The 18,973-nt window shown below is 35.8% G+C and overlaps 1 protein-coding gene across 1 annotated transcript in view; it reads right to left on the bottom strand.

The window, feature by feature from the left end:
* The window catches only part of WDR35 (WD repeat domain 35), a 59,061-nt gene that overhangs the window by 27,187 nt on the left and 12,901 nt on the right, over positions 1 to 18,973 (bottom strand). Inside the window, exons 6-13 of the mRNA XM_060168604.1 lie at positions 17,282 to 17,415; positions 16,256 to 16,421; positions 15,991 to 16,136; positions 12,679 to 12,804; positions 9,675 to 9,860; positions 7,019 to 7,051; positions 6,599 to 6,659; positions 382 to 526 (exon numbers count right to left, since the gene is read on the bottom strand). Coding sequence (XP_060024587.1) covers positions 382 to 526; positions 6,599 to 6,659; positions 7,019 to 7,051; positions 9,675 to 9,860; positions 12,679 to 12,804; positions 15,991 to 16,136; positions 16,256 to 16,421; positions 17,282 to 17,415 — 997 coding nt within the window. The remainder of the gene's footprint in view (positions 1 to 381; positions 527 to 6,598; positions 6,660 to 7,018; positions 7,052 to 9,674; positions 9,861 to 12,678; positions 12,805 to 15,990; positions 16,137 to 16,255; positions 16,422 to 17,281; positions 17,416 to 18,973) is intronic.

Here is an 18,973-nt window from a genome sequence, read left to right as displayed (position 1 = left end):
GATACTAGAATCACCCCACCGTCCTGGAAAGACCTCTACCTCTAACCCATAGGAATGAAGTTTTGGTTAGACAATCATATGTCAGTGTAGCATTATAACTCTAATACGGCGAGAGTAGATAAGTGAGAATAGCCATCCCTTATAAAAACACAGGTTTCCAGTCTTTAACGCTAAAGGCTTTTCTTTTGTTACACCATGCTACCTCTCTTTTATTTTGATAAATTTAAACACATAAATCTGAAAGATATTCAAATTAATGGAAAATTATTTCTAGTAATCAAAACAATTTACAGTTCTCAAGCATGACAATTTGTAAATAGCTATGTCCGATTTAAATGTGATATGGTTGAGCTACTAAAAAATGTTCATCAAAAGTTATACCTTTCTCTCCCTTCTTTTCGAGACCGGGTGATCTGATTAATTTCCAATGCTGTGAGCTTCTTTGCCACACGATACTGCCAGGTATAAAATGCTTCTTTTGAAGCTGCTATCACATGGGTTTTGGTCATTGTAACAAACAATGGTACTATTAAAAAGAACATTAAGGCAATTAGGTTACAATTAGAATCACAAAATGTGCTGCAAAAGACTTCAGTGATCACTGAGTCCAACCTCGCATCTTATAGACAATATACCCTAAAAAGTCTGAGAACTCAGAAGAGTCAAAAGTTTGTAGGACCATACAGAAATATCAACTCAAAATGAATCAGACATAAGTATAGAACTCTTAGAAGAAAACTTATGTGTAAATCTATGGGACATTGGGTTAGGCAATGATTTCTTAAATATGACACCAAAACCACAAGCAAGAAAAGAAAAAGTAGGGCTTCCCTGGTGGCGCAGTGGTTGAGAGTCCGCCTGCCGATGCAGCGGACACGGGTTCGTGCCCCGGTCCGAGAAGATCCCACGTGCCACGGAGCGGCTGGGCCTGTGGGCCATGGCCGCTGAGCCTGTGCATCCAGAGCCTGTGCTCCGCAATGGAAGAGGCCACAACAGTGAGAGGCCGTGTACCGCAAAAAAAAAAAAAAAAAGAAAAGAAAAGAAAAAGTAAATAAACTGGACTTCATCAAAATTAAAAACGTTTGTGCTTCAAAGGACACCAGCAAAAAAGTGAAAAAACAATCCACAAATGGAAGAAAATATTTGAAAATCATATACATGATAGGGAATTACATCTAGAATGTATAAAGAACTCTTGTAACTCAATAATAAAAAGACAAATAGCACAATTTAAAATTGGGCAAAGCATCTGAGCAGACGTTTTTCCAATGAAGATACACAAATGGCTACTAAGCAAATGAAAAGATGCTCAACATTATTAGCCACCAGGCAAATCAAAATCACAATGAGGATAATATTTCACACCTACTAGCATGGCTAGAATCAAGAAGTCAGACAATAATGAGTATTTGCAAAAAATGTGGAGAAATGGTAGGAATGTAAGTGGTGCATCCACTTTGTAAAATAGCTCGGTAGTTCTTCAACATGTTAAATATATCAGTAGAATTACCACATGCCCTAGCAATTCCACGCCTAGGTATATATCCAAGAGAAATGAAAACATATGTCTACACAAAAACTCATACACAGGGGTCTCCCTGGTGGCGCAGTGGTTGGGAGTCCGCCTGCTGATGCAGGGGACACGGGTTCGTGCTCTGGACCGGGAGGATCCCACGTGCCGCGGAGCGGCGAGGCCCGTGAGCCATGGCCGCTGAGCCTGCACGTCCGGAGCCTGTGCTCCGCAACCGGAGAGGCAGCGGCAGTGAGAGGCCCGCGTACAGCAAAAACAAACAAACAAACAAACGCATATACAAATATTAATAACAGCATTCATAACAGTCAAAAAAATAGAAACAGCCCAAATGTCCAAATGGATAAATAAAATCCCACTCCTTCCTCCCATCCCCACTACCATTACTGCTTGGTTCAGGCCTTTATCCTTCCCTCTGATCTCATATGTGTTATATTTCCTCATTAATTTAGTAAATGAAATTCTCCAAATTTAGGAATATAGTCTCTTAAACATTTAGGAATATAGTCTCTTAAACATTTTTTTCATCTGTTCCATTTCTTAGAGAATATTTAATTAAATTCCTACTGTGTACCCTTTGATGAAGTAGTCTCATCAAATCCATCTTCCAGATACAGAGGATTAAAGATGTAAAATAACTTGCCCAAGGTCACAAACAAACAATACAAAATTAAACACACACATTCACAAAAATATAGAAAAACAAAAAACTTTCATAAAAGATCATTTTAGTAGCTAATTTCTAAATTCACAATTAAAATGGTACAAAACATATTGCTCTATTCAAAACTACTGTACAAAGTAATCATTAATACAGTCAGAATAAAGGAACAGTGTTAATAACAGCTACCATTTATGGAGTTCTTGCCACAGCCCAAATAAAGGACATTTAGGGCAGTAAGAGACTTAGGAACTAAACAAAGAATTAGAAACTAGATTGATGGTATAGTGTTAACTGAACAGATTAACAAGTCGAGATTCAAACGCAAGAATTTTTATATGCTAAATAAATAACTCAGTATAGTTGAATCATATTAAAAAGTTGTTTTTAATTACAGTTGTCAAGCTTTCTCTATTCAAAATGTGTACCACTACCAAACTCTAGAGGGAGTGAGAAGCCTTCCTGTAGGGAACAGCTGGTTGGAAGGCAGTCCTGAGAATGGTGGCAGAGCCCGATTCAGGGGCAGCCCTGAGTGGGACAAATAAGCAGGCCAGGCGTAGGCTTTGCTGAGCTTTTGCTGATCCCATCTGCACTAAATCATAAGACATTTGCTAAATGTTCAGTAAATTCTACCACAGGTAGTCTGATGCCGGTAACTATTATGCCTTTAGTGTGATGTGAAGTAAGTTCACAAACCTTAACTGCTTTCTAATGAAATAGTTTTTCCTAAGCATATAAAAGCATTTTTCTAACCAATGTTTAGCTACAATTTTAAATTATACTCATGTTTCCTTTTTTTTTGATACAACCTAAATAATCACAAGTTTATTATCAGCCTAATTAATTCAAAATTAAAAAGTGGTTCATAGCAAGTCAGACTTCTTGGATTTATATCACAGGCACTTGCTAACTCCGTGGCCTTAGATAAATTACGTATTCTCTCTGAACCTCTGTTTGCTTACTGTAAATTGAAGATAATAATAATATTACCAACCTTATAGAGCTACTTTAAGGATTAAGAGAGATAACAAATATAAACCATGGTACAGTGCCTGGCATAGAATAAATGCTTAATAATAATAATTTTAAATGCCAATATTTATTGAATTTTAAAAATTATATGTCAGGCATTTTTATATAATTATATAGTTATGATATATAATATTAATATATAATTAATGTATTACATACATAACTCACACCTACCTTTTAAGGCAGGCACTATTATTACCCCCATTGAGCAGATGAAGAAACGGAAGGATGGAATGGTTAAATAACTCACTGAAGTTGCACAGCTAGAAAGCGGTGGAAGCTGGGACACAAACACAGTCAATCTGGTTCCAGAATCTGTGCTCTTAACCACTATGGCAGACTGCTTCTCATTAAGGGTTAATAACTGTTAGGTGAGGCTGCTATTATTTTTTGCTTTTTATAATAAAACGATATATAAATTCACTAGTCAATACAAAAAACAAATACAATATATATGAAACATGTTCTTTTGAATCAGCATGGCAGTAATTTTGGCAAATTCATATGGGCAGATAATCCTATCCAAATAAATTATGCTAGATCATCATTTATTATCTATCCCATCCAGGTGGTTTAGTTCTTAGTTTGCTAGAACTAAGCCTCTAGGGAAAAGTTAGAAGACCAAATTTTAACAGACTGAATATTTTAGGAAAAAAATATAACCAGGAAAAAAGCAGTCCATGTCCTTCTCAACTATTCAGTATCCAGAAAGAAAAAATTTGAAATATCTAGAAAGATCACTGGGAAAAAATTGTAAAGAAAGTAATTATGCTTCCATTAATTGAAATTTGTAACACTAATAGGTAATAGTTACTAGCTAAGCAAGGATGTAAAATAATTTAGGACAATCTAGGAATTCACATATAAGTAAAACCTGCTTGTAATATTTTAATGCTGAGGCCTGAAATAAATGTCTACATCTGTAATGTTCCCCTACTTTTCTACCTATTTCTCAGCCCTTTAAAGAGCTGCTAAACTGAAATTGCACTGAACTGTTTTCATCAAATCACCTCTCTCTGGCCTATACAGAAGGCTTAGTGCAAATGCTACCGGCCACCATTAGAAAGCTCCTACGTGCTCCCCACAAAATGGCTGCAGCACAGGCACCTGGTACTTTTCAGGCACTTTTCATGCCTTCATTCCTCTGCAAATGTTGTTTCCTCTCCTTATAAGTGTTACCTGAAGAAATACTTATCCTTCAGAACTCAGCTCAAATGAAACCTTCTCTAAGTAGAAAAAATGTCCCTGACATCCTTATGCACCGACATCTACTTATCTAGCACCTAGCACCAAAACCTAGCACACAGCAGGGGAGCAAATGTCATTGTTCAATAGACTAACTATATTTTAATTATCTGTTTAGACATTCTACAGGAAATGTCAGAGTTAATTTCTTATCACTTCCAGTACCCAGTACAGTACCTGAAACAGTATATACTCATTGATGGTTTGCTAAATAAATAGATTTTATTTTAAATATTTTCATGCATTCAATAAACATTTGTTATGGGGCAAGCACAGCGTTAGGCAGTGGGGATACAGAAATGAATAAACATGCTTAGATCTTTAAGAAGCTCAAAATCTTGGAGGGAAGGTAGATAAGAAAATCAATAATCACAGTGCAGAGTAAGTACTTTGGATAGAAGCACACCAAAGGTATACTGAGGGCTCAAAGGAAGAGGCCCCAAAAATGGTACCTAACTCTTACACGTACAGTACAACAGAGCCTCACGAACTAAACTTCTGTAATAATACATAATGTTCTTTTTAAAAGTTTCTCTAGAGATTTTCAGGAAGAGCAGATGACAAATCACATTTCCTAGAACAATATCAGTTATACACTTTTTTTGCTTTAGCCTCCAGTCCTCATGAAAATTTGGCATAGAAACTTAAAAAAGGAATTTCACAGGATATGTGTGAAGCAAAAATGTTGAATTTTTGGCTGAGTTTACTGCAGACCAGTGAAAGAACTGTTTGTTAAAATTTCAGCCAGTGAGACCGCAAAAAAAAAAGTTTCAAGACTCAAAAATACAAATAATCATGCCCTCAAGCATTTGCCATTTTATGAAGGTAAAGGATTTACATCTGGCTTTATTAAAACATAGACTGCATGTGATTAAAATACTTTGAGGCTAACCCTATCATCATTATATTACGTTAAAACTTTTGATATTAAAAGAAAAAGCATATAATCTGAAGACTGACAGAATTCATCCCTTAGATTTAAGACTATTCTATTTCCAATAAAAAGAAGATATTCATGTGATAAGTATAATAATTTTAAGCTAAGGAATATTAACATTAACAAAGAACACTAACATTTATGTACATATATAAATATATTGCGAGAAACATATAAACATACCTAACACTGAACATAAGACAAGAAGTTGAAAAGTTTCAATGTTTAAAAGTGAGTTACCAAGACCCTAAACATACAGTTTAAAATCTTTGAGGCCAGTAAGTATTCTTCACATTTGCTTGTATCACCCAAATACCTTAGCAAAATACTTAGAAGGCACACTTTAACATTTAATTGTTAAGGCTGAATGTGAAATCTAAAAACAAAAAAGACTAGTCCTCAGATTCAGAAGATAATTCAATGGGTTTTCAGTTTTTGAAACCTACTATTTTTTCTAACACCATATCCAATAAACTAATGTACACTTTAAAAGAAAAGCATTATTTTGGAAGTTATAGTGAAATTGGCAACAAAATATTTGGTAACAATTTTTGACAAAATACTAAGAATAAGATTTGGAATTTTTTATGGTTACTTTCATAGCTATTGGATAGAGGGAAGGGTAAATCTAAAGAAACAAATGTCTTCTGAAAACAAAAAAGTCAGGAATTTTTTTAAGTTGTCCCTATTAATAAACTAATTTCATCAGAAAAATCTGGACAGGGCAAACTCACTTTAACAAGCAGCTAAAGTGTTTTTTATGGAAGAGAGGTACTTGGCAGTTTATTAATAATAAAAGTGGTTTCATGGCAGAATTCTTTCTATAGTCCTCAGTGTATTACATACTAATCATTACACTGGATACCAATTCTCATACAATTATATTTCCCATTTAAAGCAAATGATGGCAGTACAGCAGTCGTGAGATTCTTGTGAATTTTAGACAGAGTGAACTTAAAAGTTATTGTATGAAGCAGGATCCTTCTGAGAGTGAAATGGGGCATTACTAATAATTTTACCATGACAACAGCCATAGACTGGTACTGAACCTGAACCTGGCAAACCAGGAAGTATGTTCATCCTTGTTTTAGAGAATACCATTCTAATTAATAATAATACCATTGTTACATTTTAAAATTAGTTTACAAATAAGACTTGATTAAAGAGGGAGTAAATATTAACATTTCCTTACCAAGATCAATGTATTTGGGATCCAGAGGTGTGCCAATAGAATTACAAAGAACTAGCACAAACTGTGAACAAATAAAACAGAAAGTATCAAAACTCCTGCTTATGTATTGTAAAAGAAATAATGCTTAACATACCATGCTTATCTCTTTTTCAAGTATCACTAACATGGAAAGAACTGATAAAATTAAATACAAAGAACAGCAAAGATAATCTACAGCACAAAAGTAAAGAAATATGCACTAAAATTAAACTAAGGCTGATTTCTCAATATAGAGGAACACTGGTTTTTAAGAGACCATTTAAGAAACACAAGTACACTGGCTACTTTTCATTTTTATACTTCTAAAATTCCTGGTCAGCTGTAACCTCAAAACTCATTTTTATCCTATAACCAGCTATGTAAGAGCTAACAATTTGTTACCGTTGCACCAAATGTTTCCATCTCGTTCTCCTCCTTTGAAGCAATATATAAATGACATGAGAAATTCAGAAAAATTCAGTTAATTCAGAAAAAAACATAACCCAACCCAATGAAAATAACTTAAAATGCTCAGTGGTTAACACATACACAATTATCAATGATTAATATTAGGAAAAATAATCGAACATAATGCACACTTTACATCAGATTATTCTAATGGTAATTTCAATTTTTTTGCTGTTAGTCACCTTCTCTATATCTAGTACTAAGAATAATATTTTACATAGATGTTTTCTTGATTAGAATAATAATTTCAAATAAACCAATTCTCAATGTACTATTTACACAGACTTCTTTTCTCAGTATCTCAAGTAAAACTTGTTTAATTTCATAAACGTAAACTAAATGATAAAGAAATACAGTAAAATATCATAATTTACTCTTCCACTACTTAAAACAAGCTTATTTACTGCCACAAAATATAAATGTTTTACATACTTATTATTCACATGCTCATAGCTTAAAGAATCAAATGAGACATCTTACTAAAAACAGAAGTCCCCCAACTTCCCATTTCTTGCTCCCTAGAGTAATTACTTTCAGCTCCTGTAATTCATTCTTTTGCTATTTACCTCCACAAATGTAAGTAACATGTTTACAATGCTACTTCTTGTTCTATTTTGTTTCAATTCAGGACATCATGTAACCATTACTTTCACCCCTCCTTCCCAGCCTCCCATTACACAGGAGCACACTCCCATCACTTCATCTTTCCACTACAGTCTTGTTAAATCAGAATTTAAGTTTTAAAATGTTATTATAGTTCAATTTTTAAACAATTTTAATTTTTTAAAAAATCTAGTGAATACATCATTTTGACTCTAAATGCTATTCAGTGAAGCTGAGGCAAGTATAACATGATTTGTTTTCCTTTCAAGCATGTTTTAAAGCTTTCCCTGGCGTGGATAATTGCCTTTATTTTTTTCTCTTTGCTTAGTTTTCTCTGTGTTTATTACTAACTCAAGTCCCCAGTTGTCTCCCAGTTATCTATGTGTCCCCTCAGGAGGTCAACCACATTAACTATTCTACTAATTTCATCTTGAATTTCTTTTGGAGCCACCTGGGCTGCTCTCATTTGATGACTCACTCCCTAGGCGTGTGCACAACTGCCAGCTGGTACCACTCCACGCCACTGTTGTCAGGTTACCTGGTTTCTTCCTCTTTCTTAGTTTATTCTTCGTTTTGGTAAACCATATCCCAAAGTAACCTCCTAAGTTAAGAAAGCTCGGAAGGTAAATTTTTGGTGATCTCGTACATCTAAAAATGTCTTTATTCTACCCTCATATTTAATGAGTAGTTTGCTTAAGGTATGGAATTCAAGGTGGGAAATCATTTTCCCTCAGAATTTTGAAAGCAATTCTCCAAAGTATTGAGGTTGACAAGTCAAATGCCATTATGATACCTGATCCCATGAAATCTGTTCTGGAACCAAGTGGGAAATGAAGACTGCGGTAACATTAATCTAACTGCCCTGTTTTCAGCAAGAGTTCCACCACCCTTCCCTGTGCTTGGTGCCCTTCAGTGCAGGGACTCCGTATCCTCTCTGGAGGGTAAACCAGTCTCCCTCGTGGTTAGAAGGGCAGCTGCCCACAGACTCAGTAGTGGGAAGGGATCTAGAAATCTGCTCCTTTATATGACCCTTTTTCTTTTTCCCAAAGTATTCTCCTGCCTGCATAATCTCTGGTACTTCCAAATCCCTTTTCTGTTCAATTCTTTCTCCTACCAGGTACCACCACCAAGTCCTATGTTTCTGGGATTCTGTGATGTAAACTCGTTGCTTCTTTCCTTTCTCCACTGATGGCTGAGCGTTCCATTTTCTTGGGTCTGCTAAGGTAATTACCACTAACCTCCTTACTCTCTAAACTCCAAAATTATGTTGCTTTTTCCTCTCCCTTTCTGATCCCTATGGGCTTATAGCTTTTTAAAAAATACCTTTCCTGTTGTTTCAGTCAGTTTCAGGAGAGAACAGAGCCAAATGTGGCTGTTCAATGGCCACCTTAAACTAAAAATTCTATACTTTTTAACGGGATGAAATAATTTATAACACAGCCAAAGACATTGGTAGTCCTTTCTTGAAAAATTTGCATACTTCTGCAAATATTTAAATTGTTAACAGACTTTTTTAAAGGGCATTATTTATTTATTGTATGTTATGAGACACTGTCTTTTAAAGTAATATAAGTCCACATAAAAGTACATTTCTGAATGTCAAAGCTACCCAAATTGTTATAAATGGCCATTGTTACATAATTTCTTGAGCATTTGTACTAGACATCTGGTTATTCATTTCTACTTATGGAATTTTAAATTGGAAAAGAATTGTGGTATTTTAAATATATTTCAGAGACAAAAAGCTTCAGTACAGGTCAATATAAACTGCCAATGGATTAACTAATTGGAGAAAAAAATCAGGGGACACAGAACCAATAGAGTCATATAACTTTCCAAACAGAGGTCTAGACAGACATGGCCAATAGACCCAATACTTTGCTATACCTGCCAGTACAGAGGCCATGCTTGAAAAGACAGAGAACTATAGCCCAATTCTGCCAAGTAGTTAACCCTTCTAAGTTTTAAGATATCAAGGAACACCTACCTGAGGATGATTTTCATCAGCTTTTGTAGCCAAAACGCAGAAATCTCCACAAGTAGTAATAGAAATGAGACTCTTCACATACTTAACATATTTCTCGTTGTTTTTTGTATCCCAAAATATAACACAGTACTCTGGACGATCAGGTCTGGTATAAGCATAAACTACAGTGTTTGAGCAATAACCCCACTAGGAAGAAAGGAAGAAGGAAAGGGAGGGAACAGAAGGAGGGAGGGAAGAGAGAGACAGGAAGGAAGGAAGTAAGGAAGGAAGGAAGGGAGGGAGGGAGGAAGTAAGTTAGGAAGGAAGGAAGGAAGGAAAGGAGAAAGAAAGAAAGAAAGAAAGGAAGGAAGGAGAAAGAAAAAGCAAGCAATTAACATTGGGAAAGTCATATTATTATATTTTTATATTTTTCCTCTAGAAATACTGCAGATACGTGGTTTATCGGTGCTGACAAAATAAATTCTTTAGAAATGGAAGAGAGAAGGACTGAATATTCAGCTTAATCTCTTTTCTCACTAAAATAACAAATCTAAAAGTAATAAAGACAGTTTAAAAAAATGTACCACAAAAATAAATTTGGTTTAACTTTCCTTATTTTAGTTTGTAAGATTTAAGCTTCAGTGGTGAAAATTTCAGATTTTTCAATAGCCAATAACAGTTGCTTGGGGGACAACAGCAAGAGAGATCCCTGCCAAAGTTCAATTCTGAGTCCTGAAGCCAAAATTCAGAAATAGCGGCTTTGCCTTTTTTCTCCCATCCACGTTTTTTTATATTTGTTTTTATCAGAGTAACATATGCACATAGTTTAGAGTCAAATAATTCTACATGGCTTATTTAACACAAAAACAAAATGCAGGAGCCCCCTGCCTAATTTCCTCCTTGGGGTAGCCATTTACAACTATTTTAGCTGTAACTGTTTTGGTATTGATTTCCATATCACATGTGGATTGATTACAGAACTTAGAGCTTTCCCTCTCCCAACAAATTTATACGTAATTTTGAATAAATCAATATTCAGTGTCTACATTATTAACACTGTGTTTACTCTTCTTTTTTGCGGGGGGCAGGGGCCGTGCTGTGGGGCATGTGAGATCCCAGTTCCCCGACCAGGGATCGAACCCACGCCCTGCCACAGTGGAAGCAGAGTCCCAACCATTGGACCACCAGGGAAGTCTCCAGTGTTTACTATTCAAAGTAATATGGTGATTACTTTCTAAAATAAACTTTTTAACTCTAAAATAATTTTAGATTTATACAAAAGTTGCAAAACTAATACAGTGTACCCTAACCCTTTACTCATTTTCCCCTGTTGTTAACATCTTACATTACCACAGTACATTTGTCACAACTAAGAAACCAACACTGATACATTACTATTAACAGAACTCCAAACTCAATTTGGACTTCATTCGCTTTTCCCTAATGTCCTTTTTCTAATCCAGAATCCCCTTTGGAACACATTATTATATTTAGTCGTCACGTCTCCTTAGGCTCCTCTGGGCTATGATGGTTTCTCAGTCTCTCCAGGTTTTTGATGATATTGACAGTGTTGAGGAGTCCTGGTCAGGTAGTATGTAGAATGTGCCTCAATTCATGTTAGTCTGATGTTTTTCTCAGGCTTAGACTGGGGTTACCAGTTTTTAGGAAGATCACCCCACAGGTGAAGACCTCTTCTCATCACATCACATCAGGGGGTAGTGATAGCCATGTGACGTCACTGATGATGCTAACCTCGATCGCCTGGACAAGGTGGTGTTCTCCAGGTTTCTCCACTGTAAAGTCACTTTCTTTTTTCCCCCTTTTTTTCCATACTCCACTCTTTGGAAGTAAGTCACTAAATGCAGCTCACACTCAAGTTGGGGGAACGAGGTAGGGGACTTTGCTCCACCTGCTGGCAGGGTGGTGTCTAGTAAATTAGAATACTTCTGTAAGGAAGATTTGTTTCTTCTCCCCCATTTGTTTATTTAAACAATTTATTGATATCAGTTTGTACTCATGGACATTTGTTGTATAATTTGGGTTACAATCCAATGTTACATCATTTATTTTGTTGCTCCAATTGTTCCAGCCTTGGCCACCGTGAGCTCTTTCAGGCTGGCTCCCTTGTCCCTTTGGCGTACCCCATCCTTTTGTTTTTTGAGCACTTCCTTACTTTCTGGCACTATAAGATGCTCCAGGCTTATCTTGCATTTTCCCTGCCCTAGTCCTAGAATCAGTCATTTCTCCAAGGTGCTTGACCTTTAAAAATTAGATACATAAGTCTTCTCACAACAACTATCCTTAGTAGTTTACCAGCTCAGTCTCATACTTCACAGCTTGTTATGGGTCAAATGCTAAATTTAAGGTAAAATATTGATTAGTCATTATGCTGCTTAGTCTCATTTTCCCCTTCTGATCCATTCTCCGCCATTCTCTGGCCTGCTCCGTGCCCTGGAGGCTGACTTCTATGAAATCCATTACCAGGACTACCTTGCCTTCTGCTTTCCAGTTGGGCTTGGCCAACAGAAGGCACCAGCAGGTGGTGAGATGGGCTGAATTATTTACTCCCCAAGGCTGTCTCTGCCCAGCCAGCTAGCAGTGGCTGTGCCCCTATGGAGTACCCTCTTGCGTAGCCACAGAGCTGGTGGGTTCCAGGAACAATACTTCCTTCTCTTGCTCACTGTTGCTAGTCTCTGGGTGCTTGCTTTGTCATCCCTTTCTGGTCCCCTTAACTCTGCTCATCCCTCTGTAATAAACCCTTCATCAATCTCTCTTCAATTACTCCTTTCTGCCATCTGTTTCCTGCTGAGACCCTGACACTGTTGGAGTAATTTTACTAATTAAATATAGTATTCCAGGAACATTTACCAGTTCTAAGGCCTTCACACTGAAAAAAGCCTCCTTTCAACTGGTTGATAAAACAATGTGGCTATGAATATATGCAAGAAACACACATTATACTTTCAGCTATAACAAAATTATATCATAAAAAACATTTTTTTTTACATTTGCTCTTAATACTCACCTTATAATCGGGTCGAATATTTGCAAAATATATAAAAGAATCAACAGCTAGTGCAATTTTCAGTCCACCTCCTTCCCAAGATAGTGCAGACATCTGCTTTCCAGGAATCTTCAAAGTACCCAGATGCTGAAAAAAGTAATTATATTTAACCTAAAGTATCACAATTAAATAAAATACCACCCATCACTTCACAGAGATCAAAAGTGGTACAAAAATTATTTTATGAAAGGTTGCTACAAACTTCAAATCATTTCCCTTCAATTTTTATAATGTAAAGCAAACATATGAGAGGAGAAATTTACAAACTATAGCCGAAGAATTCAATATCAAATTTCATCAAATCTAAGATGCCAGAGATTTAAATACGCATCTTTATTTTTATGTACAACTTAGGAAAGAAAAACACACTGCTAGCTAAAAATAGGACAACTTTGATTTTAAGATGCATCCCAATTTAGAGTTGTAAAGAATTGTGCTTCTTAGAATCAATGAAATATTGGAGTAATAAACTCAATCCTTAAAGTCTTTCCTCTCGTTCAGGCCCCATCCCACCCCCAACAGCCAACCAGATGCCAAGCATTTTGCTTTCACTCCTTTCTATCCTCCACTACAACTGCCTTCTTTCTTGACTGAACTATGGTGACAGCCTCCTAACTGCAATTTTTCCCTTTTGTCTCTTTTCTCATTCCTGCCCTTCCAATTCAATCTCCACTCTACTGCCATGATTATCATTCTAGAAGACATATCTAATCATGTCCTACTCTGCTTTTAAAAAATGCTTAATAATTTTTAAAAATCAATAGCTCCCCACCAGTACATTCTCTAGAATAGTATACAGTGACTTTCCCCACTTGCCCAAAACTCTGTGGCTCAACACCTTACAAGTTAGCTGGAATTACTGTGCTCTCCTCATGAGGGAATTACTGTGCCTCCATTCCTTGGGCCCATATAATATCTCTTCTGCCTGAAATCCTCCTTTCCTTTTCCCCAAGACTCCCTCATCCTACTACTCCTTGTCCTGCAGGAGTATTCCTATTCATCCGTCAAGAAACAACTTAAATATTACTTCCTGCCTTCTTCCCTTCCTCTACGGTTCCGGAGAATTTAGACAATGAGCTACTTGAGAGCACTAACTTTATCATATTCACATTTATTACCCTATCCCTTAATAGATTCCTTGGTAAACAAGTACTCAAAAAAATATCAAGTAAATAAATGTATCATGCCTTCAAGTGAATTTCTTCATATACTAACAGTATATTTAATGGCTAAATTAGCAAATGAATAAATGAATACAAAGACTTTTTTAATGTGGACAAAGAAAGAAAACATTTTTAATCTATGTTTTATTTGACAAAACAGTATAATCCCAAGAATTTTAATAAATTATACTGGTATCCCTCATTCTTAAGCAGTTATGCTCTAAAATCAAATTTAATATATTAAACTCCACTTTGCCAGGGAAACCAATGGGGAAAAAAAAAGTTGTAACCTAGGAGGGTCCACTCTATCTGTCCTGCTGCCTGTACAAAACCAGAAGGAAAAAGCAGGGTCTCACAACATCACTCTTGGCACTGACAACCCATACTAGGAGGAGAATAAGGCCATCTTCTAACTCTGAGAAACACGCCAGGCGGTGGCAGCAGCGGGGAAAGAACACTGTAGACATGTCCCCAGAGTTATCTCCTTTGATTTTTACAACAGTGCCATGAGATGTTACCTTTATTTCAGGAAATACATTAACTGAGTCTCAGAGGTTAAATAACTTCTCTAAGTGAAACCACACTGTAGAAACGGAATTCAAAGCCAAAGTCAGGTCAGCCAGACTACAAACCCCATGCTCTGTCATCCCCTCCCATGGCTAAGACCACACTGAGAAAACTAGAAGACCCCAGCCCTCAGAACCAAAAGTAAATTCTTCCCTGAGGTTTTCCTTAAGTTTCAATCTTTAGTTAATTTCTTCCCAAGTTCTTTCTAATAACATAGATCCAAAAATAAATACCCCATATATTCACTCATTCAAAAAATACTATGACTAAATACCCTGAGGACCTATGCTAGATACCTTTGATTACAACTATACCAAAAACCACTTACAGTTTTCAATTTAACACATAACAGTTGATTTGCAAGATAAAGCAAATAGGCCTTTGACTGCATGTTTTTATACTTGGATAAGACTGAACTAACAAAAATAAGCTGATAAGATAATATAATGATAAATAAGCCAATGGCAACAAACAAAAATAACGAATAAAGAACATGAATTTAAAAGAAAGCTATAAACATTGAGATAACTAGAATTCAAATTTTTAATTATTTAGGAATCTTGAGAACTATACTTTTTGTTTTTTCTTAGCTTTTACATCTACCAGAAATATTATTAGTTGACAAAGTACAGAGACTACATACTCTCCAGAGCACATTCTGCTGGGTAACTTTCAGCATCAGCTGACACCATTACTTACCCTAACAGAATTTATTAAAATATATTAAAAAGTATTAACATAGTGAAACTGGTATAGGTTTTTGTGTAGCCAAAAATAAATATTATTGAAGTCTAAGGTGAATTTATAAAAACCAACAGGATACTCAAAAGAGACTGAATATAGTCTAAAGTAAGAAAATAAAATAGGTAAAAATTATTAAGCTTAGTTACTAATAAGTTCTCATTTTCTAAATTTTTAAAATGCACAACATGTTAATTCTCCTATTTTATATTTTCCACTGCTGTTTCAAGAAAATTCTCTTCAAAAATTAAATTTATTAATAATACTATTGAGAAGGATACCATATGTTATTTATGAAAAAATGTTTATATTTTAATGTAGCATCACCTAAGATTAATTATAAAGAGATTTTCTTAAAATAATCTATTATTCCACAACAAATTGAAACAATTAGAAGTTTGGGAAAAGGATAGACAGCACATTTAATTTATCATATTAAAACCCCCCCAGATTAATCTGAAACAGCTAAATTACACTAAAAACAACTCAAAAATCAACTGTAAAGAGATGCATATTCAGATCACAGAGAAAATACTCTCAATAACTACTCCCTAATGATTTCTTATATGAAACATCTGGTTTTCTAAATGTAAAGATTATAAAATAAATTCCACGATAAAATGAAGGCTTATAAGGATATTATTCAAAGACATACACCTGATAGTTCATCATTTTTACTTAAAATGTCCGTTTTAAAAAATGTGACAAGTTTATACCCCCTTCCTCCATTCTTCTTTCCCCTACCTTATTCACTGCATATTTAAATGGAAAGAAAGAAAGACAAAACCTTGAATACATTTACCTCACCAAATGGAGTGTAAAATTGCACGGTGTTTACATCTTTGTCCTGGGTGATGGCCTTCTGGGAGCCTGCCACAGCTAACACGCTGCCAGTGTGGTTCCACTGGATACTTACTACATACATGCCACTATCAATTAAAACAGGATCTAGTCAACAAAAACAAAGTAACTGTGGTAAAATATTTAGTCTAGAGAACTTTATAATCTTAAGAATAATTAAAAATTTTTTTTTAATTCTCCACATTAAAGAAAGAAAAATTACATACTTTGGTCATTCTCATGTCTCATTATTTGGCATCTGCCATTGTCAAAACAAATCGCAAGGCAGGGGCAGTGTGGCTCCACGTAGCCTTCTGTGCCATGGTACCAGTGAATTCCAGCGATACTGACTGCTCCAGTGACATTCACCAAACAATTCAGTTTCATTTTCATCTAAATAAAATCAGTTAGTTAGTATTGCATATTTTAAAACAGGGATTAGTATGAACAGAGTATTATGGAAAGACACTGAAAATAGGATTTAAAAATCTGGTTTTGAATACAAGCTCCATCACTTACTGCTTTACCAACCATGGACAAATCACCTGAGTTTCAGTTTTCCCCATTTGTAAAATGAGGATCTCAAAAAAGCTCATAGAGTTTTTATGAGACTCAAATGATCAAAGGTATACAAAATTACTCTGAAAATAGCAAAGTGTCATGTAAAAGTTGGTTACTATCACTTCCACCAACGAATGGGTTCATGTGACGTCTTAACCCTCACTAAAAATAAAACCGGCCCATAAGTAAGATCAGAGATCTATCATAGCTAGATCTCACAAAGCTAGAGTTTTTCTTGAGATTCTGCTACCTAAGCCTATTCTATTTTGCCTTCTTTCCAGGACCTGATTTTTGTCCCTTACTGTTTAAATCTTCCATCCTTTTTATAATCTAGTACCTTGCTACAAAAATATCTTTGGTATCTCATGTCACCTTTGCCTTCAGGTATTTGAAGACACAAAGATCAAACTGCACATCATCCTACCCATCATCCCTCAGCTTCAATACACTGAAGCCTTGTCCTTCCCAGCTACCAGGAAATCAGAACTAAGAGCATTAATTTACCTTGAAGCAACCCAGAACGTTTTTTTTAATAAAATGAATTTTTAGACAACTGGGAAAAAAACCCTGAATTGAAGACTTTCTTGATTACGCAAACTATCATAATAAATGAATGTGTATACATATATGAATGATATATAAAATAATCATACAAAGTTGTGTAAATAAAGGTAAGGAATATATGTACTTACTATAAAATTCCCTTGATTATCATAAATGTGTATTTCTCCATTTGCCATTCCAAAAAGTAAGATTTTACTATCTGCGGACCATGCTACGTGACATAACTGTATACCCTTCAGGTCTTTTCCCCAAATGCGATTCCCTAAAACAAACATAAAACATAATTATTTCCTTAAAAGTTCAAGGTCATGATTCTCTAACAACTGTTCTAGAAATCTCTGTTTCCCTAAAGAGCTCTCACATTCTTCACAGTATTCATGCATTTGTTCAATTTATTCAGTCATTAAATATTTACTGAGCACCTACTATGTGCCAAACACACACTAAGCATTTGAAATAGCAGCTGTTTCCAACTTTCTCCCTTCTCTGCTAAATTCTCACTCAGGACCTCACTCCCAAATAGCAGATGAATTCATCTTTTACTTTGGAAAGAAAATAAAAGCTTTCAAAAAAGAAATCCCCCATTCCCACTTTCAAACATTCAGAACATAACTGAACCCACACTTATCCTTTCTGCTTTGCCCCCTAATACAAAGGAAGAGGTATGTCCCCAACCAGACACCAATCTAAAGCTAATCCCTCTACCTATTCTCTGATCTAATCCCTTCTGAGCTTTGCAAAGATCTCCCTCTACTGATTATTCACATTTTCTCTCTCTCTCTGTATTTTTTTGGTTTTGGTTTTGGTTTTTTTTTGGCCTCGCAGCGCGGCTTGTGGGATCTTAGTTCCCCGACCAGGGATTGAATCCAGGCCTGGCAGTGAAAGCACCCGGTCCTAACCACTGGACCGCCAGGGAATTCCCCTTCTCTCTCTCTTTAAACTCTTCTCTCCAGGCCCTTTCTTATAAGCATTTAAACATACTCAGGTCTATTCCTCTTCAAAACTACCACCTCAGATAAAAACAAACAAACAAAAAACTCTTCCTTCAACCTTAAGTTCCCTTCTAACTACCGCCCTATTTCTACCATTCCTTTCCCAGCCAAACTTCTTGAAAGAGTTATCCACACTGTAATCTTTGCTCCCTCACCTCGCACTCAACCCTCAACCCAACACAGTCTGGCTTCTGCCCCATAACTCCACTGTGGGGAAGGTGAAACTGCCTTCGTGGAGATCACTGATGGCCTCTTGATAAATCCAATGGATGCATTTTTCTTTTTCTTTCCTTTTTTTTTAAGTACTTAAATTATTTTATTTCATGTTTTTACTTTTTTTATTGGAGTCTAATTGCTTTACAATGTTGTGTTAGTTTCTGCTGTAGAACAAAGTAAATCAGCCATATGTGTACATATATCCCCTCTCTCTTGAGCCTCCTTCCCACCCCCTCCCTGTCTTTTTTATTGTTTTGACCACCTCTTCCTTCCTTCTTGGTTTCTATGACATCTCCAAGACTTCTACTTTTCAGTATCCTTTATGGAATTCTCTTCTCCTATCCATCCATTAAATGTGCTGGTTCTCACTCTACAGATGGCCCCTGGGTTTTTCATCTATTCCAATGGTTTAAATTACCATCCCTATGCTGGTGATTCCCAAAATTATGCCTTCAATCCAGATATTTCTAAGCTGCAGGCGTATATATCTAATTGTGGTCTAGACATATGTACTTGGATGTCCTATGGGATGACAAAATCAACATGTTGAAAACTGAAATCTCCCCTCAAAACCAGTCTTTTCCCACATCCCTTATTTCAATGAAAGGTACC

This window comes from Lagenorhynchus albirostris, chromosome 13, assembly GCF_949774975.1.
Source record: "Lagenorhynchus albirostris chromosome 13, mLagAlb1.1, whole genome shotgun sequence".
In the NCBI taxonomy this organism is placed as follows: domain Eukaryota; kingdom Metazoa; phylum Chordata; class Mammalia; order Artiodactyla; family Delphinidae; genus Lagenorhynchus; species Lagenorhynchus albirostris.
This window is presented reverse-complemented; position numbering and strand designations above follow the sequence as displayed.